A 23,783-nucleotide genomic window follows, 5' to 3' on the forward strand; every position below is an offset into this window, starting at 1 on the left:
CGTTAGTATCGTAAGAGTTGAAATTATAAATTAATGAGAAAAATGTGGCTTCATGAAAACCGGCACAAGAAATATAACAGTATAACATTAAAATATTTGACACAACCATAAAGTTATTCTGAAATTCTTTTTATTCAATACCTGAAACCTTCAAGTAAACCTGCTAGATTCAGACTGTGGAATAATGAGGGGAAAAAGAACAAGACCAGCATGGGAAACGATCTGGTTAAACTGACAAGAAACAAAAATAGGGCTTCCCTGGTGGCACAGTGGTTGAGAGTCCACCTGCCGATGCAGGGGACACGGGTTCGTGCCCCGGTCCGGGAAGATCCCACATGCTGCGGAGCGGCTGGGCCCGTGGGCCATGGCCTCTGAGCCTGCGTGTCCGGAGCCTGTGCTCCACAACGGGAGAGGCCACAACAGTGAGAGGCTCGCATACCCCAAAAAAAAAAAAAAAAAAAAAAAAAAAAACCCACAGCAGAAAGGTGAAGCAAGGCAACAAAGTCATTCACTATTTGGGGTGGGACAGAGCAGGGAGCTGGCATATAAAAAGAAAGAGGAAAGGTATAATTTTATTTGCTCAAAAGCGAGCAAAATTGCGACAGAGACAAAGCTGGAAACTGTGATAGAACCTGGAAATGATGGTCTTTCTCATCAGTGTGGAAAGACCTATATACATCAGAGTTTACAGAGACATTCACAAAAGGATAGTTCAAGTTCCAGTTGAGAAAAAATTACAAATTTATGTGTAATAATTCTAAAAGAACACTAGATCCTTTACTATGCTTTTTACAATTATACCTTTCATGTACCAATATAGCAAAGTCATGACATATTTTCTAAATAAGGAAACTGGGACAAAGGGAGATTTAATGAATAACAGATAGGTGACAGGTAACACTTGTTTCCAGAGCTTATGTTTAAGTCCCTGGGCTTTTACTAATAACTTCAAATATGCATTTGTATAATTTCTCATTAATAGATAGATAAGGTAACAAAGTATTCAAAGCAAGAGATATGGGTTTATTTAGACCTGATGAGTGTTAACTCTTTTTTTTACAGGAGTTGGTGGGTGGGGTAGAGAATGCTAAGGAATATAAGGGAAGCAGAAGCAAAAAGATCAAACCTCTTCGCCTCATATATTGGTTAAGAACATATAACCACAACACGATGTAAACATTTCCTTAATGATCCTACAGTTATAACAAGCAAAATAAACAATCCAACTTCACATGTCCCTATTCCCTAAGGACCTCAGGTTTACCTTGTAGTTTAAAAATTAGTCACTCATTTAGACTGGAGCAAATTTCTATGGATTCAGGGAGTTTGCTATCAACTAATGGGTTATGGCGTTATTGTCAGTGGATGCTACCCCATAGGAGGCTGGACCATTGCATCATTCAGCGTAAAGACATACTTGTTATGTGTGTGACAAACAAAAACCTACCCAACGACGTACCTCAGAGAACTGTGAGTGAAAGACATGCAGTGCTTGCCTGTTCCACATCTGCTCCTTTCATGATCTTTAGAAAATGAACATCCTTGCAGATATTAAAGGAACGCTGTATGACTAGATATATGCCAAAGTAAGAGATCACTCTGTCCATCAAGTATTATACTGCAATACTGTCAAGCCAAAAACATATCTTTAATGGAGACACAAAGTTTAAGATCCTAATTTAATCTCTATGAAGAATTCACCTATTATATTAATGTGCTTATAAGCTCATCATCTTAAATAAGAGGAATTGAACACATATAGATTGAAAAGTCATAAGTTGTTTAACCAGCTGTTTTCCCTTATACATATTGTACTTAAAGTCCTCAGACACCAAGTATATAAAAAGTTACTCTTAATAATACAGTATGCAAAAACTGCATCAATTTTTAAAAGTTTAAAGAATGTTGGACCAATGAATTCTAAACGAACTTAAAACAATTTCCTGCTTAATCACAATTCAAAATCCTTTTAACTCTTTTTTCTATTCTTAACTATAGTGTGTATTTTTTATAGGGAGGGAGGTAGCTCACAAGTGTTGCAACAGGGAGAGCTCCAAGGTACTAAAAGGAAAAAAGGGTGTAGGTCTGCTTCTACCACTGTGCTAGCTAAAGCCGTTCCAAATTTAGAGACTTTTCCGCATTTAGGGAACTGAGCATGCGGCTGCAAGTCTTGCAAACAATAAGCACCCTATTGCAATGTTTATTGTTCGAGGGACAGAAAAGCTACCCTAGAAAGAGAAAAAAACATTTCAATGGGTAGAACTAAAGAGAGGCAAAAGAACATCTCAAAACCATCATTCAGAAGTGAAAAGAACAGAAAGTCAACAAATGAACACGTAAAAAGAAAGAAAGGGAAGGGATATTATTTTCCAGAGATCGAGCAGATTGGTTTTGCTCAGGTATTTTCAACAGCTTCCCCACCCTCAGATATAGCACCACTACCATAGGCCTCCTCTGAAAGCCCTTCGTTCTTCACTTATTTGGCTCCTTTTACATGCTTGGCATCGTACTGGTTAACTAAGCAAGCAACCAGGAGTAAAACAGCCAATTGCTTTATTTTGTTTTTTTGTTTTTTTGTTTTTTTTGCGGTACGCGGGCCTCTCACTGTTGTGGCCTCTCCCGTTGCCGAGCACAGGCTCCGGACGCGCAGGCTCAGCGGCCATGGCTCACGGGCCCAGCCGCTCCGCGGCATGTGGGATCTTCCCGGACCGGGGCACGAACCCGTGTCCCCTGCATCGGCAGGCAGACTCCCAACCACTGCGCCACCAGGGAAGCCCCAATTGCTTTATTTTATGCCAAAAGAAAAAAGTATCGAGAAGATATGCCTTGCTCTCAAAAGCTTACTTTGCTACTGAGCTATTACTAAGACAACCCCCAGCATCAGGAGATAAGTTCCATAATTAACAGAGGTAGCAGATGTCAGAGAGGCCAAGGGTCACCCAGGCAGGCTTCACAGAAGAATGGAATTGGAGTCATGTCTTGAAGGATAAATAAAGACATTTCCCAAGATCTGGAGAGGTGGAGGGTTTGGGGGAAAGGCACTCCCAGCAATGAGAAAAAGGTGCATTTAAAGGTCTGCAAGCAGGAAAGCAGGACCTGGGGAAAGGCATGCATCTCCACATGGTGATCAGAACAGAGTTCAGGGTTCACTGAGGAGAAAAAGGAAGCTAAATCTGGAAAGGGTACCGGTATACCTCAGGCAGAGGTTATGGACAGCCACTGACATTTCTTAAAGAGGTGAAATTGACGTGATCAGATTTAGGCTGAAGGAAGAGTAATCTCATAGTAGAAAACAGACTTGTTACCAGGAAGTTCAGAGCCAAATCCATTCCTTTTCTAGCAACTTTACAGAACCTGAGTATATGTACTAAAGGTGTTTACTTTATCCGATTTTCCTTCATTTCCTTTCCTTTTCATGTATTTTATTTTTTAAATTTATTATACAGATCCCAAATCCTTTTTAGAGTTACGCAGCATAAAAGCAAAATAAAGAAAGAAAACTCAGAAAGGTAGGAAGGCAGATGGGCAAGCGGATTATCAATTCTCCCAACAGAAGGGAAAATGAACTTTACTTTGACATGTTTTATTGAAATTCAGAAATTCAAGAGCACACATTACCTAACACAAGTTATGGTATATATTCTTTTTCCTCTTTCTATAGTTGGCTTCCTGACATTTTCTACTAATTTCTAGGTCCTTTCACTGAAATACTATTACTTTAAAATCTGTTTTACTGTTTATTGTTTCACTTTAAACATAAAGCCAAAATAAGATACATTCAATTCTCCATTAAAAAAGTCAAGCACCATATTATAGGCATAAAGATACAGATATAACCAAAAATACTATAAAAACAATGCAAAAATAATTTTCATAGTCATACGCTCTTATTTTCTTAAAGCGGTTTTTAAAATATCTCTAATTATAATACTTATTTCATATAACATATAATGAGGGGAGAAAGGACTTCAGGAAGAATTACTTCACTATCACTGGGTTAATAATTTATTACAACAGTATGCCCTAAATGACAGTGATATTTCCAAAACGTCCACATCCATGAACACATTGGGCAGACATCTGGGATCTCAGTGACAAGCCAAACAAGTAATTATAATGACTTCAAATATTTTTCCTACCAGATAGAGATTTTTAAGAGAGAGGTTCAAGATAAAGTTTTGGCTTCGTCCATTTGTACAGCAGTCTTAGATCTCCAGAAAGCATTCGAAATCTCAAGATCAGAAAAACATAAGTAAGGTAATTAAGCAGCCTTTCCAATAACAATAGACCCAGAAGGTGTCACCAGCTTTTATTAAACATGCTTACAATCTCAGAGAGCCCAAACCTCATAACTAGTTTTTCTTATTAATGATTTGTTCATATGTCATTTCAGCATTTCTTTCTGAAGAACAATTTCCTCTGAGAGTGCAAGATAAAAGATGACTGCCCACATGTGTGCAACTATGATTATCTGCCCTCTCTCAGGACTCACAGAATTCCAAGGAGGGCAAAATTATTAGGGCAAATCGTAACTCCAGAGGAAATTCCCCAGCTCGGCCAGTTGCCAGTGGAGTTATAATATCAACAATGAAGAGAAAGTTCTCTCGGAAGTTAAAAGTCTGGAAGAAAAGGTTAATTATTCAGTGCTGCTTGACAAGCAACCATCTATCATAAAAGGAAAGAGCCTTATATAATCAAATGCCAGAAAGTTATCATGAAAAAGACTTCAAACCATTTCACAGACTACCTCAGAGCTTTACTATTTCCCGTTAATCAATACAAGATTTTAAAGAAAAACTCACCAATAATTTAGTCATGAGTCTTTCATTTTGCATATTAAAGTACCTCTGAAGAAACACAAATCAACACACGGAACATGCATTGATAAAATGTATTGATCATAATCTGCAAGGATAAGCGTGACAAAATCAAACCTGTAACAATGCCTCACCTATTAAAAACTCAGAATTTTCTTGTTCTATATAGCAAGCTAGAAAGAACCAAGAAAATAAAAGGGTTAGGGAGACAGTTAAAGTGTAATTACAGGGACTTCCCTGGCGGTCCAGTGGTTAAAACTCCACGCTCCCACTGCAGTGGGCACGGGTTCCATCCCTGGTTGGGGAAGTCCCACATGCTGCCTGGCGTGGCCAAAATAAAAATAAAAATAAATAAATAAAGTAAACAGCGTCATAACAACAAGCTCTTTGAACATTTTTTTAAAAATGTAATTACAACATGTAAGAAAAAACCAAACATATGTATTTTGCTCATAAAAGAGATCTTTGTACATTTCCCCAGAACTTATAGAACTTATCTTACTAAACAATTTTATTTAGCACAGTTCTTCACTTTCTAACCTTACAACAAACTAGAGACAATAAGTCATAAGAGAAGACTGCTTATATATTGACATTCTCAAACGATGACAGATGTTATAAACAAAAGGCTGTCCATGTGTATTTTGCAGAAGTACCGAATTTTGCTCATGGATCTTCAAAAAGCCTAGAATTGCTTTATAACTGCATTCATGAAAAAAATCAATGTAAAACAAGTATCTATCAACCATTGCTTATTTGGCCTAGATTTTCATCATAATATTTAAACTATGAAGTTGTTTAAAACTGTGACTCCAATATGCAATAAAAAGCAAACATAAGAATTGTGAATATTACTTCTTCCTCAGTATACACGCAACTATAATTTCAGATAAACTGACATGATATTTTTTTTGTAGTCTTCAGCTGGCACTCACATGACTTTTGTACACTAGTTAAGGAAACATAATATTCTACATTATACATATTATTCCCATTTTCTGGAAAGTTCCCACTAACAACAAGAACTTGAATTTTCTAATAGCTACACTGCTTCACTACCTAGCATGATTCTAAAGAAAGATTCCCTTAAGTAACTCTTAGAAAATGTAGATAAACTGATTTGTCCGGACTTTAATGTGTTTCTATCTCTTTAAAGGAATCTTACTTAACTCTTTAATAATTGGTTTAATCAAGAGTACATTAGGAAGGGGGTTTCCCTTGCAGTCAGTGGTTAAGACTTCGCCTTCCAATGCAGGGAGTGCGGGTTCGATCCCTCGTCAGGGAGCTAAGATCCCACATGCCTCGAGGCCAAAAAACCAAAACATAAAACAGAAGCAACATTGTAAAAAATTCAATGAAGACTTTAAAAATGGTCTACATCAAAAAAAACTTTAAAAAAATTTTTTTTAAAAAGAGTACAATAGGAAGTACTCCACCTCTTATATGCAATACCACATTGGTACTCCCAGGTAAATGTTTAAGACAAACGTGGTAGGGACTAACCAGCTGTTCACAAAACTTGTTTCATCCACTTCCTGGACTCCTGCTGGACTACATTTCCCAGCCTCCTTTGTAATTAGCTGTGGGCATGTGACTAAATTCTACCCAATGAAATGTGAACAGAAGCAACATGCCTATGGAAACTTTTCATACACAATCCACTTCTTCCATTTCTCTTCCATCAGCTTGATGTAGAGACACACATTAACCTTGGAATCCATGAGCTGAAGAAGTATAGTCACAAATTAGAAGCTGTCTTGGGCTCTGAATAGCCACTAGAAAAAGAACAACCTACCATTCAGGAAAACCTGTTTAGTCTTTGTATGAACAAGAAATAACCTTCTTGTCTGTTTGAACTAGTGCTACAATAATGAACACAATAAGAAATATATAAACTGAATTACCCACAAAAATAAATTGTGAAAAGCAAAGTGGAAAACAAATAAATATGCAAAGTAAATTTAAGCTGAACATTTTGGGAAAAGGTTTGTGCTTCATTTTTAAAGTACTGTCTCTCAGGAATTAGACAATGAATAAAATGCTCTCTCTGGTTTATCTTTCAAACTTGAATATCATATTGAGGAGTTTAGATTTAGCAATAGCACAAGAATGAATCACTTAACTGTGAAGTTACAGCAACAAAAAAATCTAAAACAATATTTAATAAATTAACATTCAGCATGCTTCACTAATACCGTACTCTGTGATCAAATTGTTACAACAAACTTCAAGGGGCTAATTTATTTCATTATCTTAGAATATTTTTTCTTGAACAATACTTGAAATAGATAATTGTCTGGGAGCCTGAAAATATTTTAATTACACAGAGCTTATTGTAATAAGATTTGACCTGTATTTCATTTAAAAAAATACAGCTGATCACACTCATCTGAGGAAGCCATAACCTACTTGATTTGCCTTACGACTCTATTTCATTTACCATTCATTTTTTATGGTAACACACTGTGAACAAATTGAAGAAAAAATACCAACTTGGACACTGTGATATCTGTTTGTAGCTTTGTCCTGGTTTTAGTTTCCTACTTAATAACTAAATGGGACCACAGTTGGCAATGCACTAGAGCAAAAGTGGTGAATCATTAAAGAGTTCATAAATTTTAAAAACAGGGGCAGGCCTTATGGGCCCCATATGCTTCTAGAAAATTGAACCATGAAGCTTTTATCAGTCCTCTTTAAAAATGCTTGCAGTGAAGGTTTTATTAATGCTTGCCCTCAAATTGTTTATACTACTTAGCATTTTCATAACATTTTTTATCTCAAAGAACTTTTTGATCATCAGTTAAAGCTACTCTACATTTCTATAAGAGAACTCAGCTGTTTAGCAAAACAGAGGCATGAAGGGAAAACTCAACTAATTTTCGCCTAAGATTTGCCAAAGAAAAAAGAAAAGGAATAGAATATAAGATCCTGCCACAAACCTTTAGTTTGTATCAATAGCCAGGTCGTCTCACTCAGTGGGGTGAAGTAGTTGTTTTAAGTGTTCCCACAATGGTGAAGAAAAGAGAAATTAGCCACCTATATGCAATGGGCTTTGAAAACTAATATTATAGGACTTTGCTATACAGCTAATAGTAACTCTGCCATCCAAAGTCACCTAGGAGCCCCCAAGGCCACAACATTATAAATTCCAGGGGGCATGATGTCCATTGTGTTCTATGTTTGGAAAATTCCTTTGGGTGCATTTTCATCAAAATTACAATAAATTAGATTCATCAAAAGTAAAAGTCATACTGGAATCATTCTAGGGCTGATACAGCCGAATTTAGTTATTCTTAAAAATGTCCAGGCTCAAATCATGTTTTCTATAACCTTGGGATCATTCTAAAAAACTGATCTGGGTTAAAATAGGTAGAAATTTGTTCTGAGGAGGAAAAAAATATAAGAATCTCTTTGGTTCATCTCCACATAAAACAGGGTGGCTTGCTGGCAGAGAATACACATAAGCCCTAGAATTTCACCACAAATTATTACCTCCTCTAGTTTTCAACACCGCTAGATTTTTATTTATCAGAAAGCAAAATGACTGAGCTATAGTTTAGCTCACAGGACGAATACCTATATTAAGATGGAATTTAATGATATATTTGTTTTTCTAGAGTCTCAATGAAAAACACTAGTGCTTGTTGGACAGATTAAAGAACAATTCGGCACTTTGCCAAGTCACAGTGAAGAGCGCTATGCAATATGTTATCTAATACCCCCTCCAGGTCCACTGTGTAAGTCTTTTTTTGGTGGGGGTGGGGGGAGGGTACATCAGATGATTTTTATTATCTGACACGTTTGGAAAACTCTAGAGTAGATAAGCCCTAAAGTCTTTCCTTCTGAAATTTGGCAATCCTGATAAAAATAAATTGCCAGAAATGGCATCCATACTGCTATACAGAAGCAATTAACTTCTGTTCCTATATTTATTAAAATACGTAACACACTGAATGGACCAAAACTATTTACACTTCTGTCTCTCCCACTAAAGGGTACTGTTCATAGGGTAGAAACCATGTTTTTAGTACTCTTTGTGTCCCCACAGAGTAACACACTGCTTAGCACAGAATACATGCTAAGTTTTAAATGAATGACTATCTTAACTGCAGCAGCTAGCTGCCAGTCTCATCCACGTAGTCCTCTCTCCACTCAGGCTCTCAGTGCCCAAAAGCAATACCCAGTGCTCTAACTTAGAACATTACTGGGGCAGCAAGATTAAAATAAAAACCAGTGAATTCTATATTCAGAAATCAGTACTTATTGTTTGACTGCATATATGATCAAGACAGTAACATTTAGTATTTGATATCGACTGTATTTGAATATGGATAGAGAACTTTTATGAGACTTGTATCAATGCCTGGGGAAAATAAGAGTTTACACTATCTGAAATACTGACTATTAAAGAATTTCTGGAACAAATGGAGTGAGACTATTTTTCTGGTGCACAATAACTCCTTAGAGCCCTTTGTGGAACAAAAGCAAAATAAATGGATGGTGACTGCAATAAGACCAATTTAATTCTCTTTTTATACAGTTTTTTTAAAAAAAGGAGATGTGAGAAAAACACTTTTTCTAAGTCAAACGATTAGGTTATCTCTCACCAGTAGAATATATATGGTACCGTAGGATACAGGCTAATGGTAGCAAAAGACTGTTTTAATGTTTGTGGCCAGCATTTTCCTTTATATATATGCAAAGTGCATTTCAGGTCTCTGATCACAGTTTGTACTTGGAATAAACAGAAAAGACTCCCACCCACCTGTGCTATGACTTTCTTCAACTCCGAGTTCATTCATGAGAACTTCCCAAACATAATTGATTAAGACGTCTGTATAATGCTGCTCTCAACAGACCAGAAGTATTTATAAGAAAGAAAGTACACAAGGACATTTTAATAGCTCTAGAGTCAAATGAGCTTCACTTGGTGGCTGTCTCATTTACCATCCACTCTTCTTCTAACGGAACCATTATCACAGCTGGCAAGAACCTCCTCATCAAAATAGCTGCCTGAAAGGACATTTTCATATTATAAAATCAATACTTTTGCGGGCAGGGCATGCTGATTTCAACTGTCAAATATTACCTGTTGTGAGCTAGTGTCAGGTATATGTGGTATTAATCAAAGTATTTGGTGTTATTTTACTTTGTCTTTTTGAAAGGGAGTCCAGTGTATTTGACCATCTTATGTATTACATTTACAAATAGGAACTCTGAGTTTTTAAACAATGCTACAAGTTGCTATCATCTTGAGCACAAGAAGCTGAATTATTCATACTACTCCCTCCTTCTCCATATGCACCTTAAAGCATGGATTCACGTGCCCTTCCTATACAACCAACAACCTATGCTGGACAGACAATAAGATTCTTATTTAACCTCAAATCCCCTTTAATCATGTCTGTTTCTTCTCTCTCAAAAGTCAGGTGCATGCACACATCTGTTTTCCTTTTCTCTTTTACCTCACAAAGTTCAGTAAATGTTACTTCTAACCAGCTGTTCCTTACATATATACATCGTTTCTATAACTTTTTTGCCCAATATACTTTACCTCTTAAGCGGTTACCTCCACAACAATAAAAATTCACTCCCACCTTCTGTTCCACACATCAGACGAGAAAACCAAGAGTAGAATCACCCTGACACTGACCTCCCAAAAAACACATTACTTTTAGAATGAAATTAGATGTAATACAGACCTACCTGAGAAACGATCTAAGGTGCCCATAGACCACATTAAGTATCACCATAGAATTTCTCACCTGTTTGTCTCCCTGCCATTTGGCCCACTTTTCTTTAAACATGTAAAAGTCTTAAATATTTTTCATTACATTGTACTGATTCTCTTTTCCAAATAAGGTTGTCAAAATAGTTCTATATTCATTCATTGCAAAGTAGTTACCTTTAAATAGACCTTGATGGGTTAAACTGGGAGTCTAATCGCTTACAATAACGTTCTGATGGGATTATGTATTTCACCTTAAAAATAAGTGGGTCCATTCTGAAATTTTGCCATTTGCAACAACATGAATGGACATGGAGTGTATTATGCTGAGTGAAACAAGGTAGACAGAGAAAGACAAACACTGTATGATAGCACTTATATACAGAATCTAAAAAGTACAACAAACTAATGAATATAACAAAGAAGAAACAGACTCAGATATAGAGAATAAACTAGTGTTTACGGGGGGGAGAGGAAAGGGGAGAGGAGCAATATAGGGGTAGGGGATTAATAGATACAAACCACTGTATATAAAATACGCTACAGGCATATATTATACAACATGGGGAACATAGCCAATATTTTACAACAACTATAAATGGAGTATAACCTTTAAAAAATTGTGAATCACTATATCGTATACCTGTAGCTTATATAATATTGTACATCAACTATACTTCAACAAAAAAAGAAAGAAAAAAAAATGGGTGCAAGTCCATACATGCTAGAAAGATGCTAAAGAGAGACGATATAGACACTGAAATTGCTACACTTGCACTATTTAAAAGTCAGTAAATTTTATAAATTGAGTTTAATTATAATTTGGAATCAAAAATTTCCCTTATAGTTTCATCCTTCATTAACCTGGTTGGGATCTGCATTTTGTGCCCATTGCAAGATTACATATCCAGGTAGAAACGCCATTTCAAATGTTTCATTTGGATATAGTTGTCACTGCCAAAAAGTCTATTTTCCCATGATTCAATCTGACCTGTCATTCTTCTGTGAAGTGAAAATGGGAGGTAAACAAACAATGTACAGAGGACATGGGGGAGGTGGGTAGAGAATAATAAAGGGACATGGACAGTATTATAAAAATATATAAGAAGCATAGTTTCTGAGAATTAAAGACAACCCCCTGTATAAATTCTAGACAGTAACTTAGAGAAATGGAGTAAGTTTTCTGCCACATCTGTACGTAGCCAATTTGTCCCCATTGCTTTTAGTATGTTTTTTAATGATTCCAACATATTTTACCACAAGAAAAAAAAATGTTTGGCTATGGTATTTCTAAATTAAATGTCTCTTTTAAATTATGTAATTTTGAAACAGTAAATTTATATATAAATAAATATATATTTAAAATATAATACATAGATATAAAAATGCAGATATCATTTTAAGTTCAACTCGACAGAAAGGATCATAAAACTGTGCCATGATTGTGATGAGTAATGCAGGTCACACAGAAGGCTACCTGTGAGGGTGGCGGCGTGGGGGAAGGAGGGGGTGGAGAGCAGGCAGGGTGGAGGAAGGAACAAGTAGAGCAGGCTAGACCAGTGCTTCCCAAAGTGTAGTCCCCAGACAGCAGCAGCATCACCTATGGGAACCTGTAAATACTGCATTTCCTGGGACGCGCATAAGACCTGAATCGAAAACTGTGGGGATGGGGCTTGATTTTAAAAGCCCTCCCTCTGATGTTAAAGTTTGAGAACCACTGGACTACAGGGACTCAGAGATAAGAGGCCTAGGTAACTCTTCATCTTCTTATTCAGATGATAACGCCGATTATAAATCATGACTGTGACTAAAGACTCTGGAATATCTTTACTACATCATTTAGAATCAACAGTTACAGTTATACTCTCCAATAATTTCTAGATCCAAATTCAACACACAAGCTGGCAGCCTGCTGGGGATGTGAGGAAGGTTGATGAGACACTAGAATTCCAGAGCAACTGATCTGGGTGTGGCCCTCCACAGAGTGAAAATCTTGGCAAAAAACTTCCCTTCATAAACTCTGAATAAAATATTACACTAGCTTCAATCTAAAGAGTTGGATAACTCAAGGATATCAATATGCTGAAAGATTTTTTAAAGAATATACAGAAATAAATACTCCCATAATGATCCAAACAGAAAATTCTTTTTAAATTTGTCCATGTTTAACATGTGATATCTGAAGCTATTCCATCATTCTCAAGACTTGGATTGTGTTTGTTCCAAAAGTGACACCCTGTTCCTGGAGAAATGGGTGTCAGCTGTGCTGATCACAACACTACATGAGCCACGCTTTACACTGGACTCAGAGGAAGCAGGTGCTGAGATTAAACATAATTAAATATGTATATAGGAAACAGGAGTGGCAGCAAAGAAGGGTGGGGAAGAGAAATATCCTTCCTGTGTGTCAAAGAGATCGAGGGGGAGTAATCCACAGGCTGACTTCCAAAGCCCACAACACCATTTAAAAACATACAGACACGTATTGAGTCAGAAGACTCTGGGTGTGAATTAGATGCCTAAATCATATTTAACAAATACTTATAACTTCATAAAATTCAATCCAAATGTTACATTTGCAGCAGAAGAATTAAAGCCCACTGCTCAGATAACAACACAAATGAAATTAATTGCGTGGAAAGCAAGCTTACGTAATAGAGGATTGGCTATAGAAGACAAAATTCAAAATTCATAATATCAACCAATCTTCATCAGGAAAAAAAAAAGTCCTTTCACAACTTAAATTGCTTAGTTTGAAGCAACACAAAACAACATCTTTCATATTAAGTCTGTTAATGGTTTAAGAAGCAACCAGACTGACCGGACTGTACTGGTGAACTCATCATGGGAATCAGGAGAAGAACTGATGGGCTGGGATGCGGATTCACAGCCTTTCTTTAGCTGGCAATGTCGGTCCACGAGAAGCTGGTAGAGGGGAAACCTAGAATGTAAGAAAAATGCATGTGTATTATATAGGTTATGTCAAGCCACACAGGAAAAGAAACACAGAGAACCAGCGTTGAGTCTCAGCTCAGCCACAGCTCGACGGAGGGTCTCTGAGGCAGTCACATCAACCTCCCAGGTGTCTTAAGTCTTCATTTATAAAAGAGCAAGTTTACCAGTCATGCTTAAAGAACAAAAATACTGCGAACACCAAAATAAAATGATAGGTGTAGAAGGAATCTGTGAAAAGCACTTTATATTATTATAATTAGTTTCCTATTTACTATTGTATACTAACTTGTTTGCTGTTATCATTATTACAGAAATTTTTTTTTTTTTGGAATTCTGGATATAAGAATCTCATTACATAGTATTCTTAACTATCAATATCACAGATTTCCTTCTAGAGATAAGGACTTCTTGGCCAAAAAAAACCTTAATAGACTAAAAAAATGGGACAAAAATACCATAAACTACAAGGGTGACAGAAAACTCCCATTATAATTTCCATTTCTTCTTGAAATCTTTTGCAATCTTGTTCCAGCCAACAGTAATAACAACCATACTCTTTCTAGGAGTGGCACTTACAGGATGGACTTCTTGAAAGGAATTTAAGGGACTTTCTGGACACTTCAGCAAAGAGCAAGTGGAAGAACATTTTCCTCACAACTTACTGGAATGTCAAAGTTTAAAAAAAGAAGAGGAAAAAGAAGCTTTTAAAGTTGCACTTAATGAGTTTCTTACTAAAATAGTATATCCCAATTGCACTATTTTTAAAGACAGTATGCTGTAACTCTGAGAATTGTACATCTCTTTATCTTGAGAATCCAACATATTTATTGTGACTCGTTTTCCCATCAGTATTTTGAAAGTGTTATTACTATTTTTGCCCAAATGTATAAAGCAGGATATAAATACGTATTTCCCTTGAAGAACTATGTAACATCACTAAGAATACCTATAATACTTCAAAAGGTCCAAAAATACAAGTATGCCAGTTATTAAAAACAGTTAAGTAGAGTCATCAGTTCTAACAGGCTAATTCTCACCACATCTTTTGTGCTGGATATACATTAAGATTTAGAAACAATAAAAAGTATATTTTTATAAATCCCCTTCAAAAATTATACTGATGTGTTTATTTTATCAGCATTATTTAAAGAATTTTAATTTCCAGGTTGATGAGAAAGCAATATTTCTACAAAAAAAGATGAAAAATGAAGAGCAAAAAATTCCTTTGATTTCGGTACCAGCAAACAGACATTCTGACAGTGGCTTCTAAATAAAAAGATGTCAATATCATATTTTAAAGTAATAACATCATTTGCATAGTTCTTTACAGTTACAAAGTACTTTTAGACATGTTACCATATTTTATATCATTTTCACATCCACCATGCTAATAGATACTTGTAACTCCCCTCCCTACCCTTACAGGTAAAAAAACTGAGATATCATATGCTTCATAATTAAAAGGAAATGAAGCAAAATCAAAGTTAAAATTGAGTGAAATGTGAATTTATAGACTATCTAAAATTGATGAATGTGGACTTTGAGATTTTTTGCATTTTTTTTTACATTGCAGTCTAAAACATTTTTAAATGTTCTTAATACATTCTTGACTCTCAAAGGCACGATTTGATTTTAAATTAAAAATAACAAAAAGCGAGGGACAGGAAAGCTTAAGAGAATATAAGTGAAGCAGCACTAAAAGGTACCTTCCACCAGAGGCATAGTTACTCTGTGTTTTAAAAAAAATTATTTTTAATCTATAATGTCACTTTGTACAATTGATACTTGTGTATCTACAAATATAACTTAGTTTAACCAATAATTTCCAACAGTTGAACAGTGGTAATACATACAAAGCCAAAGTTTTACTACTTGTCCCAAAATCTAAAATTAAAAAGATGTTTCTGGGACTTCCCTGGTGGCGCAGTGATTAAGAATCTGCCTGCCAATGCAGGGAACACGGGTTCCATCCCTGGTTCAGGAAGATCCCACATGCCACGGAGCAACTAAGCCCATGCGCCACAACTACTTAAGCCCGCATGCCTAGAGCCCATGCTCTGCAACAAGAGAAGCCACTGCAATGAGAAGCCTGCGCACAGCAACAAAGAGTAGCCCCCGCTCACTGCAACTAGAGAAAGCCCACGCGCAGCAACAAAGACTCAACACAGCCAAAAAAATAATAAAATAAATTTATATATAAAAAAAAGTTTCTATTTCTACACACTTCTGCTGTTTATTTCCACAAACACGCATAACAACTGTCCACGACATGCTGATTTATGGCTACTTACATAATTGTGGAGTTTTATCTTCATAGCTCTAGACTTGAGTTGCAAAGTGAATCTCAGATGGAAATATGAATTTGGCTTCCAAAATCTTACCATTAAATGCCTTTCTAAAATTTAAACTACTATCCTGCCATTAAACCTTTTAATAACTGCCTAATCATGACATATTCTTCTAACATTATGAAAGCCTTGTTATCTGAACACTGTTATCAAGAAAATTAATATGCATTTCTATGTTAATACATACTGGTTTCCATTTATTACATCTGCATTTCCAATGAGCCATATTAAACCAAAGTTATCACAATAACTATAGCTGCATAACTGAAATATGGTCATTTAAAGAGCTCTCCTAAAATGTTTCAGGGATATGGATCCTCTACACATATCTGCATACAGGTGTGTGTGTGTGTGTGTGTGTGTGTGTGTGTGTATGCATCATAGGCTCCAAAAGTCTCCTTGACTAATGGACAACAAAATCAATGGATTGGCAGCCCTATTTCAGGGACAAAATTGATTCAGAATTGGGCACAAATTAAGATCATTTTTAGCTGCTTGGACAAGAAAGAGGAGTCAGTGGGGGAATATTTGTCAATAAGAAAGGGCAATTTGTTTTTAAATCTTCCCACACTTCTTTATCTAAATGGACTACAGAGAAACAGACTATTTTCTTAGAATGGGGAAGTTTTCCCCTAGAATATTAGTAATTCTTACAATAAGTCTGAACAAGAAATAATAGGACCTGCCCACCAGAAAGACAAGATCCAGCCTCATCCACCAGAACACAGGCACTAGTCCCCTCCACCAGGAAGCCTACACAACCCACTGAACCAATCTTAGCCACGGGGGACAGACACCAAAAACAACAGGAACTACGAACCTGCAGCCTGCAAAAAGGAGACCCCAAACACAGTAAGATAAGCAAACTGAGAAGAAAGAAAAACACACAGCAGATGAAGGAGCAAGGCAAAAACCCACAAGACCTAACAAATGAAGAGGAAACAGGCATTCTACCCAAAAAAGAATTCAGAATAATGATAGTAAAGATGATCCCAAATCTTCGAAATAGAATAGAGAAAATGCAACAAACATTTAACAAGGACCTAGAAGAACTAAAGATGAAACAAGCAACGATGAACAACATAATAAATGAAATTAAAAATACTCTAGGTGGGATCAATAGCAGAATAACTGAGGCAGAAGAACAGATAAGTGACCTGGAAGAAAAAAGAGTGGAAATAACTACTGCAGAGCAGAATAATGAAAAAAGAATGAAAAGAACTGAGGACAGTCTCAGAGATCTCTGGGACAACATTAAACGCACCAACATTCGAATAATACGGGTTCCAGAAGAAGAAGAGAAAAAGAAAGGGACTGAGAAAATATTTGAAGAGATTATACTTGAAAACTTCCCTAATATGGGAAAGGAAATAGTTAATCAAGTCCAAGAAGCACAGAGAGTCCCATACAGGATAAATCCAAGGAGAAACACGCCAAGACACGTATTAATCAAACTGGCAAAAATTAAATACAAAGAAAATATATTAAAAGCAGCAAGGGAAAAACAACAAATAACACACAAGGAATCCCCATAAGGATAACAGCTGATCTTTCAGCAGAAACTCTGCAAGCCAGAAGGGAGTGGCAGGACATATTTAAAGTGATGAAGGAGAAAAACCTACAACCAATATTACTCTACCCAGCAAAGATCTCATTCAGATTTGATGGAGAAATTAAAACCTTTACAGACAAGCAAAAGCTGAGAGAGTTCAGCACCACCAAACCAGCTTTACAATAAATGCTAAAGGAACTTCTATAGACAAGAAACATAAGAGAAGGAAAAGACCTACAATAACAAACCCAAAACAATTAAGAAAATGGGAATAGGAACATACGTATCGATAATTACCTTAAATGTAAATGAATTAAATGCTCCCACCAAAAGACACAGACTGGCTGAATGGATACAAAAACAAGACCCATATATATGCTGTCTACAAGAGACCCACTGCAGACCTAGGGACACATACAGACTGAAAGTAAGGGGATGGAAAAAGATATTCCATGCAAATGGAAACCAAAAGAAAGCTGGAGTAGCAATTCTCATATCAGACAAAATAGACTTTAAAATAAACACTATTAGAAGAGACAAAGAAGGACACTACATAATGATCAAGGGATCGATCCAAGAAGAAGATATAATAATTGTAAATATTTATACACCCAACATAGGAGCACCTCAATACATAAGGCAAATACTAACAGCCATAAAAGGGAAAATCGACAGTAACACAATCATAGTAGGGGACTTTAACACCCCACTTTCACCAATGGACAGATCATCCAAAATGAAAATAAATAAGGAAGCACAAGCTTTAAATGATACATTAAACAAGATGAACTTAATTGATATTTATAGGACATTCCATCCCAAAACAACAGAATACACATTTTTCTCAAGTGCTCATGAAACATTCTCCAGGATAGAACATATCTTGGGTCACAAATCAAGCCTTGGTACATTTAAGAAAACTGAAATTATATCAAGTATCTTTTCCAACCACAACGCTATGAGACTAGATATCAATTACAGGAAAAGATCTGTAAAAAATACAAACACATGGAGGCCAAACAATACACTACTTAATAACGAAGTGATCACTGAAGAAATCAAAGAGGAAATCAAAAAATACCTAGAAACAAATGACAATGGAGACACGACTACCCAAAACCTATGGGATGCAGCAAAAGCAGTTCTAAGAGGGAAGTTTATAGCAATACAATCCTACCTTAAGAAACAGGAAACATCTCAAATAAACAACCTAACCTTGCACCTAAAGCAATTAGAGAAGAAGAACAAAAAAACCCCAAAGTTAGCAGAAGGAAAGAAATCATAAAGATCAGATCAGAAATAAATGAAAAAGAAATGAAGGAAACAATAGCAAAGATCAATCAAACTAAAAGATGGTTCTTTGAGAAAATAAACAAAATTGATAAACCATTAGCCAGACTCATCAAGAAAAACAGGGAGAAGACTCAAATCAATAGAATTAGAAATGAAAAAGGAGAAGTAACAACTGACACTGCAGAAATACAAAACATCATGAGAGATTACTACAAGCAACTCTATGACAATAAAATGGACAACCTGGAAGAAATGGACAAATTCTTAGAAATGCACAACCTGCCAAGACTGAATCAGGAAGAAATAGAAAATATGAACAGACCAATCACAAGCACTGAAATTGAAACTGTGATTTTAAATGTTCCAACAAACAAAAGCCCAGGATCAGATGGCTTCACAGGCGAATTCTATCAAACATTTAGAGAAGAGCTAACACTCATCCTTCTCAAACTCTTCCAAAATATAGCAGAGGGAGGAACACTCCCAAACTCATTCTACGAGGCCACAATCACCATGATACCAAAAGCAGACAAAGATGTCACAAAAAAAGAAAACTACAGGCCAATATCACTGATGAACATAGATGCAAACACCCGCAACAAAATACTAGCAAACAGAATCCAACAGCACATTAAAAAGGATCATACAACATGATCAAGTGGGGTTTATTCGAGGAATGCAAGGATTCTTCAATATACGCAAATCAATCAACGTGATACACCATATTAACAAATTGAAGGAGAAAAACCATATGATCATCTCAATAGACGCAGAGAAACCTTTTGACAAAGTTCAACACCCATTTATGATAAAAACCCTGTAGAAAGTAGGCATAGAGGGAACTTTCCTCAACATAATAAAGGGCATATATGACAAACCCACAGCCAACATCGTCCTCACTGGTGAAAAACTGAAAGCATTTCCAGTAAGATCAGGAACAAGACAAGGTTGTCCACTCTCACCACTCTTATTCAACATAGTTTTGGAAGTTTTAGCCACAGCAGTCAGAGAAGAAAAGGAAATAAAAGGAATACAAATAGGAAAAGAAGAAGTAAAGCTGTCACTGTTTGCAGATGACATGATACTATACATAGAGAATGCTAAAGATGCTACCAGAAAACTACTAGAGCTAATCAATTAATCCGGTAAAGTAGCAGCATACAAAATTAATGCACAGAAATCTCTTTCACTCCTATACACTAATGATGAAAAATCTGAAAGTGAAATCAAGAAAACACTCCCATTTACCACTGCAACAAGAAGAATAAAATATCTAGGAATAAACCTACCTAAGGAGACAAAAGACCTGTATGCAGAAAATTATAAGACACTGATGAAAGAAATTAAAGATGATACAAATAGATGGAGAGATATACCATGTTCTTGGATTGGAAGAATCAACATTGTGAAAATGACTCTACTACCCAAAGTAATCTACAGATTCAATGCAATCCCTATCAAACTACCACTGGCATTTTTCACAGAACTAGAACAAAAATTTCACCATTTGTATGGAAACACAAAAGACCCCGAATAGCCAAAGCAATCTTGAGAACAAAAAACACAGCTGGAGGAATCAGGCTCCCTGACTTCAGACTATAGTACAAAGCTACAGTAATCAAGACACTATGGTACTGGCACAAAAACAGAAAGATAGATCAATGGAACAGGATAGAAAGCCCAGAGATAAACCCATGCACATATGGTCACCTTATCTTTGATAAAGGAGGCAGATATGGCAGTGGAGAAAGGACAGCCTCTTCAATAAATGGTGCTGGGAAAACTGGACAGGTACATGTAAAAGTATGAGTTTAAATCACTCCCTAACACCATACGCAAAAATAAGCTCAAAATGGATTAAAGACCTAAATGTAAGGCCAGAAACCATCAAACTCTTAGAGGAAAACATAGGCAGAACACTCTATGACATAAATCACCGCAAGATCCTTTTTGACCCACCTCCTAAAGAAATGGAAATAAAACCAAAAATAAATAAATGGGACCTAATGAAACTTCAAAGCTTTTGCACAGCAAAGGAAACCATAGATAAGACCAAAAGACAACCCTCAGAATGGGAGAAAATATTTGCAAATGAAGCAACTGACAAAGGATTAATCTCCAAAATTTACAAGCAGCTCATGCAGCTCAATAACAAAAAAACAAACAACCCAATCCAAAAATGGGCAGAAGACCTAAATAGACACTTCTCCAAAGAAGATATACAGACTGCCAACAAACACATGAAAGAATGCTCAACATCATTAATCATTAGAGAAATGCAAATCAAAACTACAATGAGATATCATCTCACATCAGTCAGAATGGCCATCATCAAAAAATCTAGAAACAATAAATGCTGGAGAGGGTGTAGAGAAAAGGGAACACTCTTACACTGCTGGCGGGAATGTGAATTGGTACAGCCAATATGGAGAATAGTATGGAGGTTCCTTAAAAAACTACAAATAGAACTACCATATGACCCAGCAATCCCACTATGGGGCATATACCCTGAGAAAACCATAATTCAAAAACAGTCATGTACCAAAATGTTCATTGCAGCTCTATTTACAATAGCCCGGAGATGGAAACAACCTAAGTGTCCATCATCGGACGAATGGATAAAGAAGATGTGGCACATATATACAATGGAATATTACTCAGCCATAAAAAGAAACGAAATTCAGCCATTTGTAATGAGGTGGATGGACCTAGAATCTGTCATACAGAGTGAAGTAAGTCAGAAAGAGAAAGACAAATACCATATGCTAACACATATATATGGAATTTAAGGAAAAAAAAATGTCATGAAGAACCTAGGGGTAAGACAGGAATAAAGACACAGACCTACTAGAGAATGGACTTGAGGATATGGGGAAGGGGAAGGGAAAGCTGTGACAAAATGAGAGAGTGGCATGAACATATATACACTACCAAACATAAAATAGATAGCTAGTGGGAAGCAGCCGCATAGCAGAGGGAGATCCGCTTGGTGCTTTGTGACCACCTAGAGGGGTGGGATAGGGAGGGTGGGAGGGAGGGAGACGCAAGAGGGAAGAGATATGGGAACATATGTATATGTATAACTGATTCACTTTGTCATAAAGCAGAAACTAACACACCATTGCAAAGCAATTATACTCCAATAAAGATGTAAAAAAAAAAAAAAAAGAGTAGGAAACTGACCTTCATGTGGGTAGATAAGTGAAAATAAGGAAAAAAAGTTATGCTGATTGTTTATGAGTACAGATTATTAAAGCAAATACAGAATTATATCTTGCTTCAAGAAATAGTTTCAATTAATTTGTACATTAATTTGTCCATGCTGTAAAAATATATATATGCACATTTAAGGAGATAAATACAAGCACAGCAAAAACAAAATTGCTGCTATAAAACTTTTACCTACTGAGATCCGAGAATGGTTATTTGGGGTCAACTATATTCCTTGAGCTACCTGGATCCACAGTAAGGGGGCAAGAGTCTTTGCTTCAAAAAGGTCATCTCTAACTACAAGTTGGCTAGCTGCTTGCAAGTAAATTAGTGCTATACTATCCTGGGATATAGCACAGGGCAATAGCCCAAGGGGGTGACATCTGGCAATGCTTTAGCTTGTCTGTGCAGCCACAGAAAGAGAGGGCACTAACACATTACACTGCCCCAGTCCATGCTGCTCTCATTAACATCATTGTGGAGGTGGTTCCATAGGTCCTTGAACCATTCCACCTACATGGCCTGTTCCATAGTAATAACATGGCAAGTTAGCAGAGCTTTGCAGACCACAAAGAATTTGCACAAGGCTTATTTCCCCTGATCTTCACAACAGCCCTCTGGAGTATACTAAGTCATTTTATTCCCATTTTACAGATGAGGAATTTGAGGCTTAGGGAGCTTTGGGAATTCACTTACAGACATGCAGATGACAAATGGGAGGGCTGGCCTTCTGCCTTTTAGCCCTGTGCTCTCTTTACTGCATCACAAGGAATTACAGACCATTTTAGCAAAGCTGCTTGAATACCAAGACTCTGTCTACCTAGTCATCACAATTTCATTACTGACTCACTGAGTTACAGGTCTTTACTAAAGAACTTACCTTGCCATTGAATAGACTGAACTCAATCACAAAAGATGATAAAATAAATTGAAAAGTTACAATCAATGTCTACAAGAATTCTCACAGCACAAGCTTTCAAATTTGACTAAGACTTCACCTTCCTACCACAATCTTTATTTCAGTTTTTTAAAGCTATCGCCTGAGCTTCTTATTACAGTTTTCTTTATTTTTTTTCCTTCTGGGCAACTGGTATCATTTTGGACAGTGTGCCAATAAGAAAGCAGAATGCTATGTAGCTAAAAAAAACTATGTGTCTCTAATATATCTTTCTCAGACTTAGGGCAAGTTGTAATGCACAGTTCAGTGTACAAAGCCAATCACACTCACTTGCAAGTCCTTCTTTTCTGAGATGGAGCCATTAGCCTCAAATCCTCTGTATAGTAGGCTTCGTGAGCTGATTCAATTCATAGCATCCATTGTACAGTGCATTGACTATCCGGAGGTTCATCAGACCTACAGTCTCTATCTTATGCCTCAAAACCTAAAATTCTGCCATAATTTCATCTTTAGAGAAAAATGCTTGAAAATCACTCTTAACATTCTATTCAACAAACTCTATTGAGTACATACCAGATACTCTGTTACCCATGATGGAAACCTTAGATTTTATTTCAATTCTCTGTTTCCAGCATTTCCCATAGGTAGTCACCAAAGCCAGAACACTGATGTCTTAAAAATATCTTTCATATCCGGGCCCTCCTTTCCCTTTCAATGAACTCTGCCTTGGCTCAAGTAATTATTTATTTTATTTATTTTTTTATACAGCAGGTTCTTATTAGTTATCTATTTTATACATATTAGTGTATACATGTCAATCCCAATCTCCCAATTCATCCCACCACCACCACTCCCTGCCACTTCCCCCCTTGGTGTCCATACGTTCGTTCTCTACATCTGTGTCTCTATTTCTGCCCTGCAAACTGGTTCATCTGTACCATTGTTCTAGGTTGCACATATATGCATTAATATACGATATTTC

At 36.4% G+C, this 23,783-nt stretch overlaps 1 protein-coding gene across 1 annotated transcript in view; it reads right to left on the reverse strand.

Annotated features, from left to right (window-relative positions):
- The window catches only part of HDAC9 (histone deacetylase 9), a gene marked incomplete at its 3' end in the record, with an annotated part of 936,726 nt that extends 923,247 nt beyond the window's left edge, over nt 1–13,479 (reverse strand). Inside the window, exon 1 of the mRNA XM_082846537.1 lies at nt 13,367–13,479. Coding sequence (XP_082702663.1) covers nt 13,367–13,391 — 25 coding nt within the window. The 5' untranslated portion in view covers nt 13,392–13,479. The remainder of the gene's footprint in view (nt 1–13,366) is intronic.
- Between the last annotated feature and the right edge of the window lie 10,304 nt (nt 13,480–23,783).

This window comes from Leucopleurus acutus (assembly GCF_964270905.1).
Source record: "Leucopleurus acutus genome assembly, chromosome: 9".
Taxonomy (NCBI): Eukaryota; Metazoa; Chordata; class Mammalia; order Artiodactyla; family Delphinidae; genus Leucopleurus; species Leucopleurus acutus.